The sequence below is a fragment of the Hyperolius riggenbachi genome, chromosome 5 (genome assembly GCF_040937935.1).
Source record: "Hyperolius riggenbachi isolate aHypRig1 chromosome 5, aHypRig1.pri, whole genome shotgun sequence".
NCBI lineage: Eukaryota > Metazoa > Chordata > Amphibia > Anura > Hyperoliidae > Hyperolius > Hyperolius riggenbachi.
The window spans coordinates 41,806,457-41,828,223 of NC_090650.1; the positions used below are offsets into that span (position 1 = coordinate 41,806,457).

The 21,767-nt window shown below is 43.9% G+C and overlaps 1 protein-coding gene across 1 annotated transcript in view; it reads right to left on the reverse strand.

The window, feature by feature from the left end:
- The window catches only part of CUBN (cubilin), a 298,563-nt gene that overhangs the window by 6,783 nt on the left and 270,013 nt on the right, over window positions 1-21,767 (reverse strand). The window contains exons 60-64 of the mRNA XM_068238249.1: window positions 14,411-14,616; window positions 10,553-10,715; window positions 8,705-8,904; window positions 3,682-3,829; window positions 643-839 (exon numbers count right to left, since the gene is read on the reverse strand). Of these exons, the coding sequence (XP_068094350.1) occupies window positions 643-839; window positions 3,682-3,829; window positions 8,705-8,904; window positions 10,553-10,715; window positions 14,411-14,616 (914 nt within the window). The remainder of the gene's footprint in view (window positions 1-642; window positions 840-3,681; window positions 3,830-8,704; window positions 8,905-10,552; window positions 10,716-14,410; window positions 14,617-21,767) is intronic.

The window sequence follows — 21,767 nt, forward strand, 5'->3', positions numbered from 1 at the left end:
AAAGACCCCCGAAGTGCAGTAGCACAGACCCACTTGGGCTTCAGGTGAAAAAAAAAAAACCCAATCGGGTCCATGCTACTGCGCAGGTGTTAGCTGTCGACACGCCCTTGTTGTCAATGGTTTTCATGGGAACTCCATGATAATTCATAATAAAATATTAGTAGTCAGAGCACTTCTTAGGGCAGGATGGACTGAATGGTGTCAATCAATCCGGATACTCCTGTTTCATAAAATAATGTCTATCCTATCTCACAGTATAGCAGCTGTCTGGGCTTTACAAGGATGAGATGTAACTGACAGCTGGGAAAGAGAACTTTAATTCAGTCATGTGAGGAATAAAACAGCACATACAGCACAAGCTGACAGTTCATCCCCCAGTATGGCAGCTGTGCACACATTTTAGAAGTGCTATCAACCACTTCTTATTTCTGCAACAGATTAGCCCTGGTTTTGCACTGTTCTACCAGTACGACATTTCTAGAAATTCATGCAAAACAAGTGCAAAAGTCTTCTTATTTTGTAAGTACTCTCAGAACATATGCAGGTTACAATTGTGATTAAATAGGTAAGAAATATGAAGCGAAAACTGTCCTAATTGATTTGATAAATAAGCCCCAGTGAGACATGACAGAAGGTTCTTACTTCTAGGTGATCGTAGCATGTGGAGAAGAAGAGGAACCCGAACACGCCCTCTAGGTGGAAGGTGTTGAAGAACAGAGAGATGGTGTGGTTCTCCGGAGCTCTGAGGATCGTTCTGCAGTCTATGCTGTGTGGATAGTTCTCTGGCCAGCCTGGACTTTTCAGGTAACCGAACGACTGGTTATATTCACGGCTGCAATCTACAGTAGAAGGAAAATAGTAACTTCCCTGGTAAATTGATTTGAGGATGCATGTTGAGCTTGTGAGGAAATGTGAACTGCTGCTGATGCAAATACTCACATTAAGGTTAAGGTATATATATATATCTCAACCTTTCAGCCTATTTTTCCCCATGCCTGCCAGCAATAAAGATGATGACCTGCAGGCTCATGGTGGATCACATAACATGAATGAATTACTGTACATGGGGAATATCTATTATTTTGTGATCTATCTTCTATTTTTTTTTTACTTCTAACTTAGCAATTGTCTTGATTTATTTTCTCCCCCTACTGCTAGCTTTTGGTAAGGTTCCTCTTTAACCACTTAAAGGGAACCAGAGAGGTTGGGGGGAAGCTTTAATACATACCTGGGGCTTCCTCCAGCCCCATACGCACGGATCGCTCCCACGCCGCCGTCCTCTGCTGCCTGGATCCGCCGCCACCGGGTCCCGTCATTGCCGCTAGTCGGCCAGTCGGCCGGCGGACGCGGCCGATTCGCCGCATCACACGGAGCTCCTTCTATACAAGTGCGCATGAGGCTGCCTGCTTTGCAGCCGCATGCGTACATGTATGGAGGGAGCCCCTGTGATGCGGACAATTGTCCGCGTCCGCCGGAAGTGACGGGCCCGGTAACGGCGGTTCCAGGAAGCGGAGGACGGCGGCGTGGGAGCGATTCAGGCTTATGGGGCTGGAAGAAGCCCCAGGTATGTATAAAAGCTTGTTCTTTTTTTTTCAGCCCGTTCCTCTCTGGTTCCCTTTAAGCTTGAAGGGTTGTTTATTTTTTGCATCTGGGCAACTTTCACCTCCCATTCATTTTCCAATAACTTTATCACTACTCATCACAATGAATTTTGGGTGATACAAGATGATGCTAAGAATTATTTTATTCTAAATCCATTTTAACAGGAATATTAAGAAAGAAATGGAAAAAATCATTATTTCTCAGTTTTTGGCCATTATAGTTTGAAATTAATACATGCTACCGTAATTAAAACCCTTGTATTTTATTTGCCCATTTGTCCCGCTAAATACACCATTTAACCTCCATGGCGTTCTATTAATATCGCCAGGGAGGCAGCGCAGTGTTATTTTTTTAAATATTATTTTTTTCAATCATGTAGCTAGCCTAGCGCTAGCTACATGATGCCCCCCTCCCTTCCGCATTCCTCCCTGCCCTCCGATCGCCACCGGCGCTGTTAGCCATAAGGAAATCCCGTTCTGAACGGGATTTCCTTTAGGGCTTCCCCCATCGCCATGACGACGATCGTGATGACGTCATCGACGTCGTGACATCATCCGGAGTCCCGATCCACCCCTCAGTGCTGCCTGGCACTGATTGGCCAGGCTGCGCAGGGGTCTCGGGAGGGTGGGAGGCCCTTACGCGGCGGGTAGCAGTGCCAATCGTCTACAACACGCAGCAAGCAAAGTGCTTTCTGCGTGTTTTAAAAAAAAAAAAAATATGAAAATCAACCCAGCGGGGCCTGAGCGGCGCCCTCCGGCGGTAATAGACGTAATAACTCGTCCATACCGCTAAGGAGGTTAAATTATGTCCCTATCACAATGTATGGCGCCGACATTTTATTTGGAAATAAAGATGCATTTTTTAAATTTGCGTCCATCACTATTTACAAGCCCATCATTTAAAAAAATGATATTAATGTACTCCTTTGACATGCATATTTAATAAGTTCAGACCCTTAGGTAACTATTTGTTGTTTTTTTTAATTATTGTAATTTTTTTTTGTATTCAGAATTGTATGTAGGTAATTTTTGGTGTGGGAGGTAAACAGCTAATTTTAAATGTAAAAAAAATTATTTATTTATTAAAAAATGAATGTGTGTGTGTGTGTAGTTTTACTATTTGGCCACAAAATGGCCACAGTGAAAAAGTCGTGGAAGCATGATCGTAACTTTTTGAACTCAGAAAAACCGCTGCATCTCGGCGCTCTCGGCTTTTCTGCGGGAGGCTTCGATCAATGAAAGGGATCTATAATCCCTTTCATTGATCACTGGGCTGGCGGCGGGAGTGCGCGCGGCCCATGGCAGTGCGTGCAGCCCATCCGGACAAGAATGTTCATCCAGTTGGGCTTAAGTGGTTAAAGTGGTGTGAAACTCAGCATTCCTTTGTTCTAAAAGATTATTTACAGCATAAAATCTACTACCACAAAAAAAAAAAAAAATGCAGCAGAACAGCATTTAAACAGTTAAACACAGCACTAGTGGAAAGCTCCTTGCTTCAGTGGGCAGCTTCTGGCCACATCTGTAGAGGTGATAACATTATCTTTTTTTTTCCCTTTCCATTCCTTTGTGAGATACATTCAGTATACAGCCAGCAGCATGTTGAAAGTGAGCTGAGAAGTGATCACTAGATAGATTTTAATATATAAATACAGCAGTTATGCAATAAAATGCAATGGCAGCTTTCAGAACAGATAAACTGTACATTGGGAACTTTAAATTTTTACATTGACTATATTACTTGTGCACAAAAGCAAATACGGTAACTGTATGTGTAATAAAAAGTAGTAAAACACATTATTGAATGTTATGTCAGAGTTTTATCCCACTTTAAGGAAGCAGATGAGGAGAGGCACGTGGGAAACTCTGTATGCAGGAGTGGGAGGTAGGAATTAATATTGTAATGAAGGTTGTAGACCTGGAGCTTACATATGAACAAGAAGTTAAAATATCAAATAGCATGGAGTTATCGCACGCTGGTGCCTTTGGTCAGATCGACGATCATGACTGCAGGAGTCGGACTGACCATCCTCTCATATCCACGGGAAGCCAAAGACTTGCTATAGGTATAAGAACCACTTACTGGCGATTTGATAGGTGAAACGAAGCCCATTGCCAGCCAGGTATTCCTGTGACTTAAATGTCACCATGACTGTACGTCCGTAGGAGTAAAAGTCGTGTATCTGATGTGTTTCACTCCCGCAGAATCTCTGGACTTGCCCATGGTTGCCCTGCAGACAGAGAACAATGAGACACCTCAAAAAGACAAAACAAGTTCAAGGTGTACCTGAAGGGAAAAGAAGATGCCCCAAAGGGGTACTTATCTAAGTAGAGGGAAGCCTGTGGATAAGCCATAGGCGACTTCTCCACCTTGCTGTACCAGCACTAGGGCCCCCCAAAGCTGGTCTACAAAGGCTTGCTGATGGAGCTCGGCAGCACTGGGCAGGTACAGATGGGTGGCATCTGTGCAGTAGAACGAAGACAGATGGGCTCAGCTTTTTCTGCCAAGCACTAGCAGCAGCTCCTTGGCAAGTTGGCAGGCACTAATAACTTTATCACTACTTATCACACCAAAATGATCTATACATTTTTTTTACACCACAAATTGGGCTTTCTTTGGGTGGTACTTTTCACTAAGAATTATTTAATTGTATATGCATTTTAACATTAAAAAAAAATAAGAAATGGAAAATATCCATTATTTTTTAGACATCATAGCTTTAAAATAAAATATGCGACTAAACAAAACGCACACATTTTATTTGCCCATTTGTTCCAGTTATTACAATATTTAAATGCTGTCCCTAGTACATTGTATGGCGACAATATTTTATTTGGAAATAAAGGTGGATTTTTTCCATTTTGTATTATTTTATTACAATCCCTTATTTGCAAAAAAATAAAAATCTAAGTCTGTAATGTAAAAAATTATGTATTCTGTCACTTTGGGGTTTTTTTTTTTTTTTTTTTACAATATTTTTTATTATAGCAACTGTGAGGACAAAAAGGGGTTAATAGGGTATTTATGTGTTGGCTTTTTTTGTGGACAAAAATAATAGTGAAGTACACTACAGTGGCGCAGTTAAAGGAGCACTGTGTCAAAAAATTGTAACATTTAAAATATGCGCAAACAGAAAAATAAGATACAAAATACAAATAGGCTGCGCCACTTCAATACTAACAAACAGTTCGCTGCACAGATATTCCTTGAAAGGACAGATTCATGGGTTCGCTGTGGTAGTCCAATATAAGAAGATAAAATAGATTCCAATTTCCACTTCGCTCTCACATATGGCCCATAGGATTCCTAACGAGACAAAACACTCCACATTGCGTAATCCAGTTACAGTGTTGCCACGTATTTAAACTGCACAGTGTGAACCAGGTGATAACACTCGTGCTGCCACCACCCCAGGGGCGCCTCTAGGCATAGGCCGTACAGGCCATTGCCTGGAGTGCTATTGATCCTGGGGGGCGCCATGTTGCTGGATTAAGCCCCACCCCCAAATTAAGCCCCACCCAAAATTAAGCCACACCCCTCTGGGTGTTCTATTACTTGCTTCTGCTGCATCTACTTAGCGTAAGTTGCAGGCAGCTGACACCTCTGTGCCTTGTGCATCCTTCTTTCATCCTTTGTGCCATCTCTGCCTCCTTCTGTGCCCTTTGTGCCTCCTTCTGTCCCCCTGTGCCTCCTTATGTCTCCTTTGCCTTTATTTGTCCCCTTGTGCTACCTCTGCCCCCCTGTTCCTCCTTCAGTCCCACTCTGCCTCCTTCTGTCCTCCTGTGCCTCCTTCTTTATCCCTTTGTGCCTCCTGTCGCCATGTGCCTCTTTAGTCCCCATGTGCCACCTCTGTCCCCTGCGCCTTCCTCTGTCCCCCTGTGCCTCCTTCTGCGCCCCTTTGTGCCTCCTTCTGTCCCTGTGTGCCTCCTTTAGTACCCTTGTGACTCCTGTCCCCGTATGTGCCTCCTTCTGACCCATTTTAGAGGGTGCCAGGCCGACCAGGTGGCCATGAATACTGTTTGGGGGGGGGGGGGCGGTGGTCCACCCCTCTCCCAGATGTTGTGTCCCCAGGTGGTGAATAGGCTTGCGGCATCTAATAATAGACGCCACGTCACTTCACTGGCCTGCAGCCCGTAAGCTCACTTCTGCAGCCTTACATTACGTGTATTTTCTGGTGAAACACTGCCCACATTGCAAATTTTCTGATGAAACGCTGCCGCATTATGATTATTTCCTGGTGAAACGCTGCATTACAATCATTTGCATGGAAGGGCGGCATGGGGGGGGGGGGGGGCAAGGCACCACAGATTTTCTCGTCTGGAGTGACAAAATGGCTAGAGGCGCCCCTGCACCACCCTATACTTGGGAAGGCTCACCTCATCTCCAGGTGGAACTCGAGTTTAAACTTTATGCTTCACCAAGGCATCAGTGAACCATACCAGGATTTCGGAATCACTTTAAATGTATTCTCTCCAGTCCCAGAAAATTGTTTTCACATTCTGTTGGTCTCCGTAGCAGTTTAATTACATTGCAACACTTTAACTGGATTACGCGATGTGGAGTGTTTTGTCTCTTTAGGAATCCTATGGGCTGTATGTGAGAGCGCAGTGGAAATTGGAATCTATTTTATAGACAAATAAGTAGTATGTTTTTTCCGCAGTAAAATGAGCCATAAATCACTTTTCTCCTATGTTGCTGTCAATTACAGTAGGTAGTAGAAATCTGACAGAAGTGACAGGTTTGGGGCTAGTCCATCTCTTCATAGGGGATTCGCAGCAAGGCTTTTATTCTTCATAAAGATATTCCCTAAAAATGATTTAAACAATGATGCAGGTTAGCGTTCCTGCTCCCTACAAAGTTTTTGGGCAGTTGGACGGAGCAACTGCCATTCACTAAGTGGTTTTGAAAATAAATAAATCCCTGAGCATCCCCCTGTGAAGAGATGAACTAGTCCAAAACCTGTCACTTCTGTCAGATTTCTACTCCCTACTGTAAGTGACAGCAACATAGGAGAAAAGTAATTTATGGCTCATTTTACTCTGGAAAAAAACATATTTCTTATTTGTATATGTTTGCACATATTTTAAGTTTTACAATTTTTCGCCATAGTGCCCCTTTAAGTATAGATAGCTGAATCACAGCTTTCTATACTATAACAAAATTGAAAGTAGTGTTGTTGTTGGCGCTTTGAGTCCGCAAGGAGAAAAGCGCAATATAAATGTTATTTGTCTTGTCTTGTCTTGATTTTTTTTTACAGTCAATTATTAATTTCTGTTGTTCATTACAGCAGAGATTATTCATAAATCCACCACTTAGATTGGTGAATTGGTGAACATGTTCCCACTCAACAATCTGATCTGTAACTTCCGGGCACAGGGGCGAGCGCAGGTGCGCGCACACACCACGCATCAAAAGTCAGAGACGATTATCTACACCCCTGGGACGGGAAGAGTACTTTCACGGGGCGTAGATATACTGCTAAGATCGCAGCTACTGGTAAAATACAGTGACTTTTGGAGAAAAAGTACGTATTATAGTCTAAAAATTTGGTAATCCCTATCATAGTTATAGTGTAAAGTTTCTACCAAACCATACATTTTTGTTGTTTCTTTTAGGAAGGGGGAACCAATTAATATATTATGTTTTTGGGGTGTTGGAGGAAACTGGTGTGCCCAAAAGAAACAGACGCAAGCATACTTTGTACAGCGCCACGGAATATGTTGGGGCTTTATAAATCAATAATAATAATAATAATAATATGGAGAACATACAAACTCCTTGCAGATAATGTTTGACCATTGATCTTGTGCAAGAAGACAAAAAATGCTGTCTACTAATCCCCGTGAGTTACTTATAGGACACCTGAAGTGAGAGGAATATGGAAGCTGACATATTTATTTCCTTTTAACCATTTCAGCCGCCCAGACGTGAAGCTCACGTCCGGGCGGCTGCTGTCCTGTGCTTCAGCGCGATCGCGTCCCCGTGGTGTCCCCCGGTAGCCCTGGGATCAGTGAAAGGGAACATGGTTCCCGATCACCGATCCCTTTCCCCCCGCAGAAAATCCGAAGCGCTCACCCGTGAGGCTTTAGTTCTTCTGCCCGGAAAGATTTCTGCATTCCCCTTGTACTTCCGCTTACCGAGAAGTACAAGGAGAGAAAACAAAAATGTTGTGGCCAAATAGTAAAACTACATCTACATATTTTTTACATTACACTACACACATTTAACAACATAAAAAATTAACTGTTTATGTCACACACCAAAATATTACCCAAATAAAATTTTTAATGGTAAAAAAAAAAATTACAATAAAAAAAAAAAAAAGAAAAATAGTTACTTAAGAGTCTGAACTTTTTAAATATGCATGTGAAGGGGGTATACTACAAACATTTTTTAAATTATAAGCTTGTAAATAGTGATGGACGCAAAACGGAAACAATGCACCTTTACTTCCAAATAAAATATTGGGCCATACATTGTGATAGGGACAAAATTTAAATGGTATTATAACCGAGACATACGGGCAAATAAAATATATAGGTTTTAATTATGGTAGCATAGATTATTTTAAAGCTATAATGGCCGAAAACTGAGAAATAATGAATTTTTTTCCATTTTTTTTCGTATTAATCCTGTTAAAATGCATTTATAAATAAATAATTCTTAGCAAAATGTACCACCCAAAGAAAGCCTAATTAGTGGCGGAAAAAACAAGATATAGATCAATAAATTTTGATAAGTAGTGATAAAGTTATTAGCGAATTAATGGGAGGTGAAAATTGCTCTGATGCATAAGGTGAAAAATCCACGCGGGCTGAAATGGTTAAACATTGCAAGTTACCTGAATGTCCTGCTGATCCTCTGCCTGTGTAATACTCTTAGCCATAAACCCCCAAAAAGCCTGCAGATCAGGTGCTCTGACTGAAGTCTGACTGGAATAGGCGCATGCTTGTTTCATGTTTGTGAATCAGACACTACTGATGCATGAAAGATCAGCAGGACTGCCAGGCAACTGGTATGGTTTAAAAAGAAATAACTATGGCAGCCTCTATATCACTCTAACTTTTGGTTCCCTTTAAGGCCATCAGTCACACAACAGACTTACCACAGGAGAATCTCTGAGCTCCAGATAATTCTGTGAGCAGTCCAGACCAGGCTGAAGATGAAAGCTCGGAACCGACAGCTTGACGTTCTCCTGCGGCGGAGCATCGATGGTCCAGACGCATGTGGTAAATGGGGGGTAGGAGTCTGGGGACGTCATCGCTGTTACAGCAGATGTTGCATTATAGATGCCTCCGCATAATACTGTGAAAAGAAACATAGGACTTATTTATCTAGCACCCATATAATGCACAGCACTTTATTCGGCGCACTGGTGCATTTCTGGCAAGCCCTGATCCAGGGGAGCTTACAATCTACATTACATACTCGAGCATTACAGGAGTAAACACACTCCAGACTAGTTTGGTCAAAACCTTAAGGCTCGGTCCCCACTACATGCGGTTGCAGAACTCAATCCGCGGTGCGGTCTCCGGTTTTCAAAAAACGGAACTTTAGGATAAAAAAAAAAACGGATCCGTGCTGCATTTTTGCAGCATGTTTCCAGTCCGTTTAAAATCAGTGGCCGTGGGTGGGAGGGCCGCCATGCTGGAAGGGGTAGCAGGCAGGAAGGGGGGCAGCGGGCCCAACGGCGGGGAAGGGGAGCAAGGTCCCAGGTGAGGGGTGGGGGTCCGACCCCCCCTTCCTTGCTGCCCCTCCAGCTAGTTTCTTTTGAAATGTATCAATATCAGCGAGCGGGGGCAATGCTGTCCTCTGTTCTTCAGTGGGTGGCATTGCAGGAAGTGACGCGGCATTGCAGGAAGTGACGCGGCGAGCTGTGGAACGCAAGGAAGTGAGTAAGTTTCCCGCTGAGTGATATTGATACATTTTTAAGAGAAACTAGCTGGAGGGGGAGCGGGGAAGTGGGTCCCAGGTGAGGGGGGGTCCCGAACCCCTCCATGCGGCTGTGCCCGTTGCCTCCCTTCCTGCCTGCTTCCCCCTCCAGCCTACTGGGAAAATATTTAATTTAGTGCTCCACCCCCGGTATAACTGCAATGCACAAGAATAAGATAACTCCAAACAAAATAATGGGGTCTTCCCTGGTTATCCGTCACAAGTTTGGGGACTTTGCTGTTGTAAACTTGTAATAAAGTCAAACACCACCATGGGCCTTGAGAAGATGAACTAAACCAAGATTTGACATCATATGCTAATAGTTTAGCCAAATTGTCTTGGTCTAGATTCAGTATTTTGTTCTTCATGGCTGATTTAACATTAATTGTTCTTGTGCCACCCCCACTGTCTATGTTCAGCAACTTCCTTTTTCTAAGTGTAATAGCTTTCCCATGTCCAGAAAAAAATGTTATTTCACATCTGTATTTATATACTGTAAGCACACCCATCCTCTTCTATGGGCAACAGACCCCAGTATACAGTATGTGCCACTGTGTATGTGTAGAACCCAACCTCCTGCATGTGTAGAACCCAACCTCCTGCATGTGTAGAACTTGCTCCTACATGTGTAGAAACAACCACCTGCACTTGTAGAACCAACCTACTGCATGTGTAGAACCAACCTCCTGCATGTGCAGAACCTGCCTGCTGCCTATGTAGAACCCACCTTCTTCATGTGCAAAAACCTGCCTGCTGCATATATAGAACCCACCTCATGCATGTGCAGAACCTGCCTGCTGCATATGTAGAACCCACCTCCTGCATGTGCAGAACCCGCCTCCTGCATGTGCAGAACCCGCCTCCTGCATGTGAAGAACCCGCCTCCTTCATGTGCAGGACCAGCCTACTAATGATTGTTATTTATTTATTTTATTTTGAAGGCGGGTTTTCCCATTGGAAGCTAAGCACATATATATTTTGCTGCCAGCCATGGGCTGGATCCCACTTATCTAGTACGTACGGTCAGTCATCTCATACGTGACGTTGAATCCTTCTCGTTCCACGGAGGAGTCACTGAAAAACCAGACAGTAAGGAAGTTGCCAGTAGAGGTGAAGTTTGCAGGTCTGTCAGAGCCACAGTATATCCCCTGCAGGCTGCTGTTCCTGCTGCTGCCATCATAGATCTGCGAAGGATGAGATCGAGATCAATGCTAAACTATCATAATCAGGACCAGAATGTATTGTACATCTTCTTCCCATCACCCAAACTTGTTGTGCCACGCCCCTCCCCCAATATGCTGCCACCCCTCCTTACTACACCAGCTACACTCTTCCATACACAGAAGTCTCCCACTTCCACATGAAGCCCCCATTTGTGGCAACAGACCTAATTCTGAGGAGTGATAAGCACCAATTTCACATAATCTTGATTTCGCATAGTGATTCACAATTATGATGCAAAAATCGTACTGCAAACTTTTGGAGAAAATATACTTAATTACATATGTAAACGTAATCAGCAACTGTAGTTTCGCATTTTCACATAATTTTGTGATGAGTTTAGTGGTTAATACCAAAGCCCCCATACATGCTATTGTCACCAAAATGTATACTTATGTTCAAGGGATACCCGAAGTGACATGTGACATAATGAGATAGACATGTGTATGTACAGTGCCTAGCACTCAAATAACTATGCTGTGTTCCTTTTTTTCTTTCTCTGTCTGAAAGAGTTAAATATCAGGTATGTAAGTGGCTGACTCAGTCCTGACTCAGACAGGAAGTGACTACAGTGTGACCCTCACTGATAAGAAATTCCCCTTTTTATCTCTTTCTTGCTCTCAGAAGCCATTTTCTGCTAGGAAAGTGTTGGAATTTCTTATCAGTGAGGTTATGTGTGTGCTAGGCACTGTACATACACATGTCTACCTCATCATGTCACATGTCACCTCGGGTTTCCTTCAAGGGGAAAAGTGGAAATAAGGCAAAAGAAAATAATTTTTCCAAACGAACTTGTAGTTTTTGAGAAAATTGATTTTAAAAATGCATAGGAAAAATGTTTTTTTAAAAAGCCTTTTATTCCTGAGTTTAAACAAAATTTTTATTTGCCTTTTTAAAATCCATTTTCTCAAAAACTACAAGGTATTTTTGAAAATCTATTTTTTGGGGGAGCTAGCTGCTACCATTTCCCTTAAAGGAAACATCCAAGTTGTAAAACAAAAAAAACAACCTCTACTTACCTGGTGCTTCCTCCAGCCCCTGGCAGTCATTCTGTGCCCTCGCTGCAGCTCCTCTCACTCCCGGTGTCCTGCGCTGAAGAAGCCGACCTCGCCAGGTCGGCTTCCGGGTCGGCTTCATGTGCGCTCCACGGCGCGGGGTACATGTGGTGTATGCAACGCCTGCGCAGTAGAGATCTGATGACGTCACGTACACCACGTGACCCCCGCCGTGGAGCGCACATGAAGCCGACCTGGCTTCTTCAGTGCAGGACACCGGGAGGGAGAGGAGCTGCAGCGAGGGCACAGAACGACTGCCAGGGGCTGGAGGAAGTGGAGTTTGTTTGTTTTTACTGCTTGGACCTTCCCTTTAACACTACAGTGCATAGCATTTATGGAAGCTTTGCTATTAGCTGCTAAAGTCGGCACGAAATTACGCAAACATTAAGTGAAATTATGAATGAATTACACAAAATCAATTGAGTGTCCAAATCATAATTATGTATAGCCGTAATTGAGAAATATGTACGCAACATTTGGGTAATTGTAATCACCAGATTATGATCATCACTAATTTTATGTTTTATGTGCACAGCCCCAATAGGGGTTGCAGAGGTTGCGACCGCATCAGGGCCCTTGGGCCAGAGGGACCCCGATGGGCCCTCCCTCAACTACAGTATTAGCTCTCTATTGGTCCTGTGCTCATAATAATCACTTCTATAGATACTTTAAACAGTGGTAATCATTAACAAGCTGTTCCCCACCCCCTTTTTGCATCTATGACACTGGTTGCCATTGGCAGGTTTTGGTGCGTCGTGTCAATTGTTATGTATAGAGTGCTTGGGGGGCCCCATTGTAAAACTTGCATCGGGGCCCACAGCTCCTTAGCTACGCCACTGCCCCCAGGAGTTGCGCTGTAGAAGAGGTGACACTTGTACACTTGGTGGGCGGAGCTAGGACAATTTCCAATTTATCAGAAATGGCTGTGCTGTGTATGGGCAGGCAATAGGTCCCTCTTTGATCAGATTCCATCTATCTAATGGTCAATCAGCCCATACATCTAATAATGAATGGCCAGCTAAATCCATCTGTCCTCCAATTATGTGTGCAGCTATCTTTATAAATCATCCCCGATCAGGGCAGGTTGAAGACACACGGGGGCCCTGGGGCAAAAGTAACTTGGGGTCCCCCAAAATCAGCTCCCGGGGCCCCCGCACTGCCAGACCCCCCCCCCAAGTAGCCTCCCCCTGACCGCTCCCCGTGGTCCTCACATGTTCGGTAGTTCAGTAGCTTTGCAATATTCCTCCTGTCCCGGCGGTGGCTCCGCCCTGATCTCCGTCTTCAGCCCCGTTGCCTGCCTCTTCTCCATCTGGCGCATGTTGGGCTTGATTCACAAAAGGGTGATAACTGCTATCACAGAAGTTATCACGCGCTCTGCTGCTCGCAAAAGTCTAACCGCGAACAGCATTACTGTGTACAAGTCAGAGGCGCCAACAGGATAAAACAATACGATAAAACATTAAAAAGGCTTGGGAGGCAGTGGTGGACTTACCTCCCGCAAGCAGACACCACAAACTGTCTATTCAATTGATACAGATTTTATTGGCATACAGCATTAGTTCATGTGATAAACGAAGGGTATCGCGCGGTCACGTGCGCTTCCACATGAAACAGGCATGTGATCGCGCGCAAACGTTCGTTTATCGGGCTTGATTCACTATACTGCGATAGGACAAATATCACACCTTATCAAACATATCACACGTTATCAAAGTTATCACATGTTACCAAAGTTATCACACGTTGGGCTTGATTCACTAAACCGTGATAACTCATATTGAATTTTTGCCCACGATTGCGCAAGCAAATTCACAATTGCATGCGAAAATTCGTGATTACGCATAAAACGCAAGTGAAAATGCTAGTGCAGCCGTGATATGAGTTATCACGATTTAGTGAATCAAGCTTCTTATCAAAGTTAACGCGCCTTATCAGAGTAGCATAGCGAGCGCTACGAACTTATGCCTGCTAATTGGCAATGGCACTCGTCCTGCCCTGAGCCCCCGCAGGTTTGTAGCGCTCGCTATGTTACTCTGATAAGGCGTTTTAACTTTGATAACGTGTGATATCTTCGATAAGGTGTGATATTTGTCTTATCACGGTTTAGTGAATCAAGCCCGATAAATGAACGTTTGTGCGCGATCACGTGCCTGTTTCACGTGAATAGCGCACATGATCGCGCGATAACCTTCTTTTATCACGTGAGCTAATGCTGATCACGTGTAAACTTTTGCGAGCGGCAGAGTGCGTGATAAATGCTATGATAGGAGTTATCTTGCTTTAGTGAATCAAGCCCGTTGTGTGTAAATAACATGTGACAGCATAGAGAAGAGGCAGGCAGCATGGCTGAAGACAGAAATCGGGACAAAGCCGCCGGGACAGGAGGGGTATTGCAAGGAAGCTGAACTACCGAACATGCGGGGGCCACGGGGAGCAGTCAGGAAGAGGCCTCCTGGGAAGTCTGGTGGTGTGGGGGTCCTCGGAGCCGTTGGGGCCCTGGGGCAATTGCCCCCTTTACCTCAATGGCAGTGCCGGTCCTATCCCCAATGAGACTCCATTGCTTCCAGGTTATTGCAAGATGTAGAAAAGTGTGGCCTTCTTACTTGCAGGAAGTCGTATCTACACGTTGTCCGTGTTCGCCCTTCCAGCAGAAACCGTGTGAATGTCAGCTTTATCTGCTTGTCTACGGGAGCTGCGATGGTCCAAACACAGTCCAGGCCTCTCTCATATTTGCCATCGTGATCAGAGTCTGGGGAGCTGAAATGGCCGGTGGAATTAGTGAGATAGCCGCCACATCCCTGGAGAGGGCCTGGTAACACATAAGGAAAGGAATGAAGTAAATCCATGGCAGGAACTTCCTGTCTTCCTATCTGCTCTAAAAGATAAGCAACAACAGAATAACCTTTAAAGAAAAATATGTGTTACAGCTGATACAAATCCTGCAATAAATCTGCAGTGTGTCTACTTCCTGCTTTTGTGGGTTAACATCCTGTGATTACAAATTAGCTGCTCTGCCAAGCTGCCAGCTAATTACAGTTGTGATCAGACACAGATGAGGGGGGATTAGACCAGGTAAACTCTCTAAATACAGTACATACAGGGTGGATTTCTCTTTGTTTTTCCTGCAATAATCGAGGTCCACTTTAAAGTGTACCTGAGACAAAAGGACGGAAAAGTTTCATACATACCTGGGGCTTCCTCCAGCCCCCTCCACGTTAATTTCTCCTTCACAGCCGTCCAAAGCTTGATGGATCCTCCGCTAAAAGCCCCCTTATCTTCAGGGATGCTCAAAAAAACGACCCGGGAGATAGCCGGATAGTTGCTATCTGGATATCTCCCAGGACAGCTGTGCGGGGGGGGGGGGGGGGGGGGGCAAACTTACCTGTCTTATGTCCCTCGGCGCCTCCCACGATTCGCTCCACGCAGTGGTCACGTGAGTACAAACACTTCCTCCTACTGGGTTGAAGGAGGTAGTGTCTGTAATCACGTGACGCGCGTGGAGCGCATCGTGGGAGGCGCCGAGGGACTTACCTAGAAGACGTCAGACAGTTTCGTGTTTTTGAAGTTTTTATTGCTGTCAGTGTCTGCTCTAATGCTGGGAATACACGGTTCGGTTTTGAGCCATTTAGATGGCTTGATAGATGTCCGATCTCCCGCCCGATCGTTTCGCCACTCGATTCCGCATTGAGCACAATGGAAAAAGATAAGAAAAACGAGCGGAAGATAGGAGAATCGCCGGCAGAATCAATCGAGCGGCAAAATCGAGCCGTGTATGCCGTGTATCCACATCATAAGATGGATAAAGGGATAAACAGAGATAAGGACGGTCATTAAAATTAAAGCAATTAAAAAAACCGTTTGTGTGTAACGTGGAAAAGAGGTATAATGCAACTCGAGTCGTCAGCTTTTATTGCTGTCAGTCGTTTCTCACACCCACTTACCTTATGCTGGTGGGAAGCAAGGATGAAATAAACTTTGGAACACAATTAAAAAACAAGAACACCCTGGATAAAGTTGCAGATTTCCATTATACCTGATGAGGGCGCTGATGTACAGCAAATTGTAACTGGGCTATTAAGATACTGAGCTGTTCTCAGTTTTTTTTTATTAATTTGGGTCATATCATGTAGTCCGCCATATAAAATATTTATGCAACTTCCTTTTTTTTATTCTCTGCTCCAGCGTAGCTCGGAGTCAGATGATTCTGTGAAGTTGTGCAGGGAAAGACCTCTCCCCCCTGATTACCACATCAGAATTTATGTAGCCAAGTCCAATGCGAGTTGTACCCGGAATTATGTTTGGCACATACTGGGTCGATGATGGTGCAGAAAATAACATACAGAAGAATGTGCATACAGTAGAAATAACCATACAGAAGCAGGTGCATAGAAAAGGGCTATACACAACGCATAGAACTTAGTATACATACAATGCATAGAACCGCGGGGAAGGACCAGAGTGCTGTGTGAGCGGAGCTACCACCATTTTTGCGGCGCTCAACTGCTCTGCAGCGGTTCAGATTCCCGCAGTGAGTCTTGGGAAGGACAGGGAGAGAGAAAGGGAGAGACAGAAGAAAGAGAGAGAGAAGGATAGGGAAAGAGAGAGGAAACAATGAGGAAAAGAGAGAACGATAAGAGACAGAGACCCGAAACCCCTTGGGATCCCAGCGGTGGCCTGGCCGGAGTACCCCGTGGATTGTCCGATGTCACATTGGCTACAGCAGCTGTCCTTGCTAGCATGTTCTTACATTACTTCTCAGTTTTCAGCCATTATACTTTGAAAATAATACATGCTACTGTGGATAAAACACACATATTTTATTTGCCTATTTGTCCCAGTTATTACACAGTTTAAATTATGCCCCTATCATAATGTATGGCGACAATATTTTATTTAGAAATAAAGGTGTACTGTATTTTTACAGTTTTGCCTCCGTCACTAAATACAAGCTCTTATTTGCAAAAAATAACAGTAATATACCCTCATGACATACATATTTAAAAAAAAAAAAAAAGTTGAGTCCCTAAGGTAACTATTTATGTATTTTTTTTTTTTAAATGACACTTTTTTTTATATAAAGGTGTTTTATTTTGGTAACTATGGGAGAGGAGGTAAGGGGTTAATTAATGGGGCATTTTATGTATTTTTATTTAACCACTTCAGGATCACAGTTTTTTTCCCTTAAAAAGCAAAACAATTTTCACATTTCAGCGCTCCTCCTATTCATTCAGCGATAACTTTATTGTTACTTATCATGCTAAAATAATATATATATTGTTTTTTTGCCACTAATTAGGCTTTCTTTGGGTGGTAGTTTTTGATATGAATTATTTTATTTTATATGCATTGTAAAGGGAATAGTAAGGAAAAAAAGAAAAAAAATGATTATTTCTCAGTTATTAGCCATTATAGTTTTAAAATAAAACGTGCTTCGATACATAAAACATTTTATTTGCCCATTTGTCCCAGTTATCACAACATTTTAATTGTGTCTCTAGTACAATGTATGGTAATAATATTTCATCTGGAAATAAAGCAGCATTTTTCTGTTTAGGGATTTTTGATCCTATTTCACTTATTACAAGACTTTTTTTTTCAAAATTAACAGTAATATAGTCTCATGACATCCATATTAGAAAAGTACCTAAGGTAACTATTTATGTAAAAAAAAATTATATGATGTATTTTTTTTTTCATTTTTTTAACAAGTGTTTTATTTCTGTAACTGTGGAGCAGGGCTGGAGGGGGTTAAAAGTAATAAAATAAAATAATAATAAACTTTGTATGTAAAACAGTATACTCGTATAGTTAGGTGTCATTTTACTTTTCTGGCCACAAGATGGTGCTATTGAGACCGTGTTTCTATTAATCGAACACGGAAAAACATGGAAGTGGGGGGGTCTGAGAGCTGACTTTATCAAGCTCTCAGAAGACACATAAGACACAACTGTGATTGGGATGTGAGAATAAAAGATTCTCACATCCCGATCACAGATGGAGGGGGCTGCGACGGTGGATCAAAAGAAAACGGCGTGGGGATCATGAACACCACAGTAAGGTAAAAGTACGCATATCTACCCCCCTGATCCACACATGACGTTTAAGGGGGCGTAGATATGTGTACCAGAAATCCCACAGTGGTTAATGGGATGTATGTAGGTTTTTTTTACTATTTGCCCACTTGATGTCCCCCTCCCACTTTATTCCTATTGTGTACCGTTTACTGCATACACCCGTTGTTGTTTTTTACAGGAAGTAACATGTGTATGCTTTAGGGCCGGTTCACAAGGACGTTTGGCGGCGATTAACGTTAAGCGTCTGGCACTCGTCGGCTAAACGTTCCCATTCAAGTGATGCGGCTTCTAGGGTCGATTCACCGCCGTGTCTTCATGTCCCTTTGTGGGGACGAAAACTGCCGATTGCGACGGGACGCCAATGATCGCTGTAGAAACCCCGGCGCCGCCCCCAAAGGTGCTGGCGCAGAACGGAAGGCTGAAGAACGCCGCCAACCGTCCGTGTGAAAAGGCCCTTACTTTTACTTTTGTCAATGACCACCAGCATTTCATTGATACTGGTGATCATTGACCACAGGCACTAAGATCAGTGAATGGGATCTGTGCACTAACCGGCAACAACGAGAACACGTGCGGGAGCACGCACGGCAGGCGACGTATATCAACGCCCCTGGAACGGGCATAGTCCTCCCGCGTGGCATACATATACTGTCGACATTTCAATAAGTGGTTTACAGATCACTATCTCAAAAATTTTAAATACATATTAATAAGAAATACATTTCTCCCTGAGTATAATGCACAAAAACATTATTTTCTCCTATGTTGCTGTCACTTACAGTAGGCAGTAAATATCTGACAGGGGTTGGGCCAGTCCATTTCCTCATGGGGGATTCTCAGTATTGCCTTCATTCTAAAAGCACTCTATGAAAATGATCTTTATAATGCCAGCTAGCTTCCTACTTGTTTGCATGCTATTCTGTAAGTTGGACTAAGCAACTGCCCTTCAGTCTTTTTGAAAGTCTTTTTATAAAATAAAGAAAACCCTGAGAATCCCCCATGAGGAGATGAACTAGTCCAAAACCATTCATATTTTGAATGCCTATTGTAAGTGACAGCGAGAAAGAAAAAAGGTAATTTAGGCTCCCTGCACACTGCATGCGATTCCGATTTTTAATCATTACTGCATGCTGCGTTTTTTCCTCCATTTTTCTGTTGACTGCATTCAGGGAAAATCGGAATTGCAAAACGGATTTGCAGTGTGCAGGGAGCCTCAGAGTGCATTTTACTCTGGAACAAATGTACATTTTATACATATGCATACACAGGCATTTTCCATTTTTCGCAATAGCGGTCCTTCATGTGTCCCTCTTTCTCATCTCAAAAAGCTGGGAGGTCTGCAGAACATACACTCCCCAACACACAACAGATTACAGAAAGCCGCCCAAGACCCAGGCTTATGTGGCCTTAGCAAAAAAAAAAGGGCTGGTCATGTCAAGCTCCAGCTTATTGCCTGCTCTCATCACACTGTTGTCTTCATAGATTGTCATGTTTATGTTGATTAGCACCAGCAGCAGCATGAAGGCACATGGGCACTTCTCCTTTCAGTCAGCCCTTGTGACAGTGGCTGTGGGATAGTGTCAGCGGCTGAAGTAATTCTGGTGACTAATAATCATGCTTCCAGCATCAGTAACACCACAGATTCATACACGGGTGTGGCCAAATACTGGAACTCCACAGACAGTTTATAGATCATGTGATAAGTGTCACAGGATAAGCCTGCGTGACATCCACTCCTGTAATGCAATCTTCAAGGAGACCTAATCCATCTCCCCAGTTTTTGATTACTGACACAATTAAAGCTTAAAGGAACACTATCGTGAAAAACTGTAAAATTGAAAATGCATGAGCATGCATATGCATAAAATGCACATTTGTTCCAAGGTAGAATGCACTATAAATGTATAGTAACGGAGATCTGACAGGCTTTGGACTAGCCCATCTCCTCATTGGGGATTCTCAGGGTTTTCTTTATTTTGAAAAGCACATACTGAATGGCAGTCCTACAACCAAAATAGTTTGAAATACTGAACATCCTCAGCGAGGAGATGGACTAGTCCAAAACCTGTCATATTTTTACTGACTACTATCAGCGAAAGTGACATGGTGCATATTATTCTGGGAGAACTGTACTTCTTCTTGGACCTTTAACACCAGGTACAGACCAAGATAGAACTTCAGCAGCTAAAACGCCTGTTTTCAAAATGTGATCATTTCACCTGATGCAGACTAAGACTTAACTGCAGGCTCTGTGCGCACGTTTGCTGCCTGGATTGCTTCATCCTATTGCAAGATTGTAGGGCAAAGACTGAATTTATGGGGGGGGGGGTTTGCAGTCAGTCTGTAGATGATTAAGTCTGTGGCACAGGAAGTGGCTGTTATGACTTAAAAATAAGTGATTTATTTGACCACAGAAATATTAACGGCTTAAAGTGTACCTGAGATGGGGAGTTAAAGAGAATCCGAGGTGGGTTTGAAGAATGTTATTTGCATACAGAGGCTGGATCTGCCTATACAGCCCAGCCTCTGTTGCTATCCCAAACCTCCCTAAGGTCCCCCTGCACTCTGCAATCCCTCATAAATCACAGCCACGCTGCTGACAAACAGCTTGTCAGAGCTGGCTGTGTTTATCTTTATAGTGTCAGTCTGCTGCTCTCCCCGCCTCCTGCAGAAATCCGGTCCCCGCCTGCGTCCCTTCCCTCCCCGCTGACTGGAGGGACGGGACAGGGGCAGGGACCGGAGCTCTGCAGGAGGCGGGGGGAGCAGCCAAGACTGACACTACAGATGTAAACACAGCCTGCACAGGGTGGCTGTGATTTATGTCTGATTGCAGAGTGCAGGGGGACCTTAGTGGGGTTTGGGATAGCAACAGAGGCTGGGCTGTATAGGCAGATCCAGCCTCTGTTTGCATATAACATTCTTCAAACACACCTCGGGTTCTCTTTAAGAAAAAAATATACATACCTGTGGCTTCCTCCAGCCCCCTCCAGGCTTATCGATCCCATGTCATCCACTCCACTTCCTCGTTAATCCGCAACTGGCCCTGGTAAGTTGTCCAGTTAGGGCCAGTCAGCGCAGGCGCAGTCCGGCCACACGCGCTCCCCATCTCGCTTCTGTCCCTGGGAGCACGCAGGTGGCTGGGCTGAGCATGGGCAAGGAAGAGGAGGGTGTGGGAGCAATAATCCTGGAGGGGGCGTGAGGAAGACCCAGGTATGTATATTTTATTCTTAAGTCCCCATCTTAGGTTTACTTTAACCACTCATGTACCTGGAGTAGTGAAAAATCCGGGACCTTTCTGTGCATGCTGCCTACTGGACTCTTCAATTTTGGCATGGGCAGAGCCATTTTACTTGCTAAACGAGGGTTTATTTCAGTGATTTCCCACCTTTAAGATGAATACTCACCTGACGTCCCAGGGAGATGGATCCCAGCGATGTCCCCCCACGACCAGAGTTCCCCGATCCTACTCCCTTCAGCCGGGTACACGCGACAGCACACGACGGGATCAAATGGAAAGTCAAGCGATCGTGGTACTTTGCACTGAGTCATCGGGGAGGACCTCAAAGATCCGATCTGCCGTTATTGCCACGTGTCGCCAAACATCGTTCGCGTAATTCCGAGCCTGTACCCACATTGCATGAATGTGGAAACGATCACTAATCGTGCAAAAAAATCGCCAGTCATCTGTAAAATCGCGTAGTGGGTACAGGCCTTTAGATGTTTGTGACCTACATCATCATATACTGCAAAAGCAAAAAACAAAACCTTGTTATTACTAGTAAAGCAGTAAGCATGTAAACAGCCGGGAAGAGGAGATAAATCCTATATACTAATTGAGGACTGTTAATATGAATGGACCCAGTTGCTTCTCTGTCATGCTGAGCTT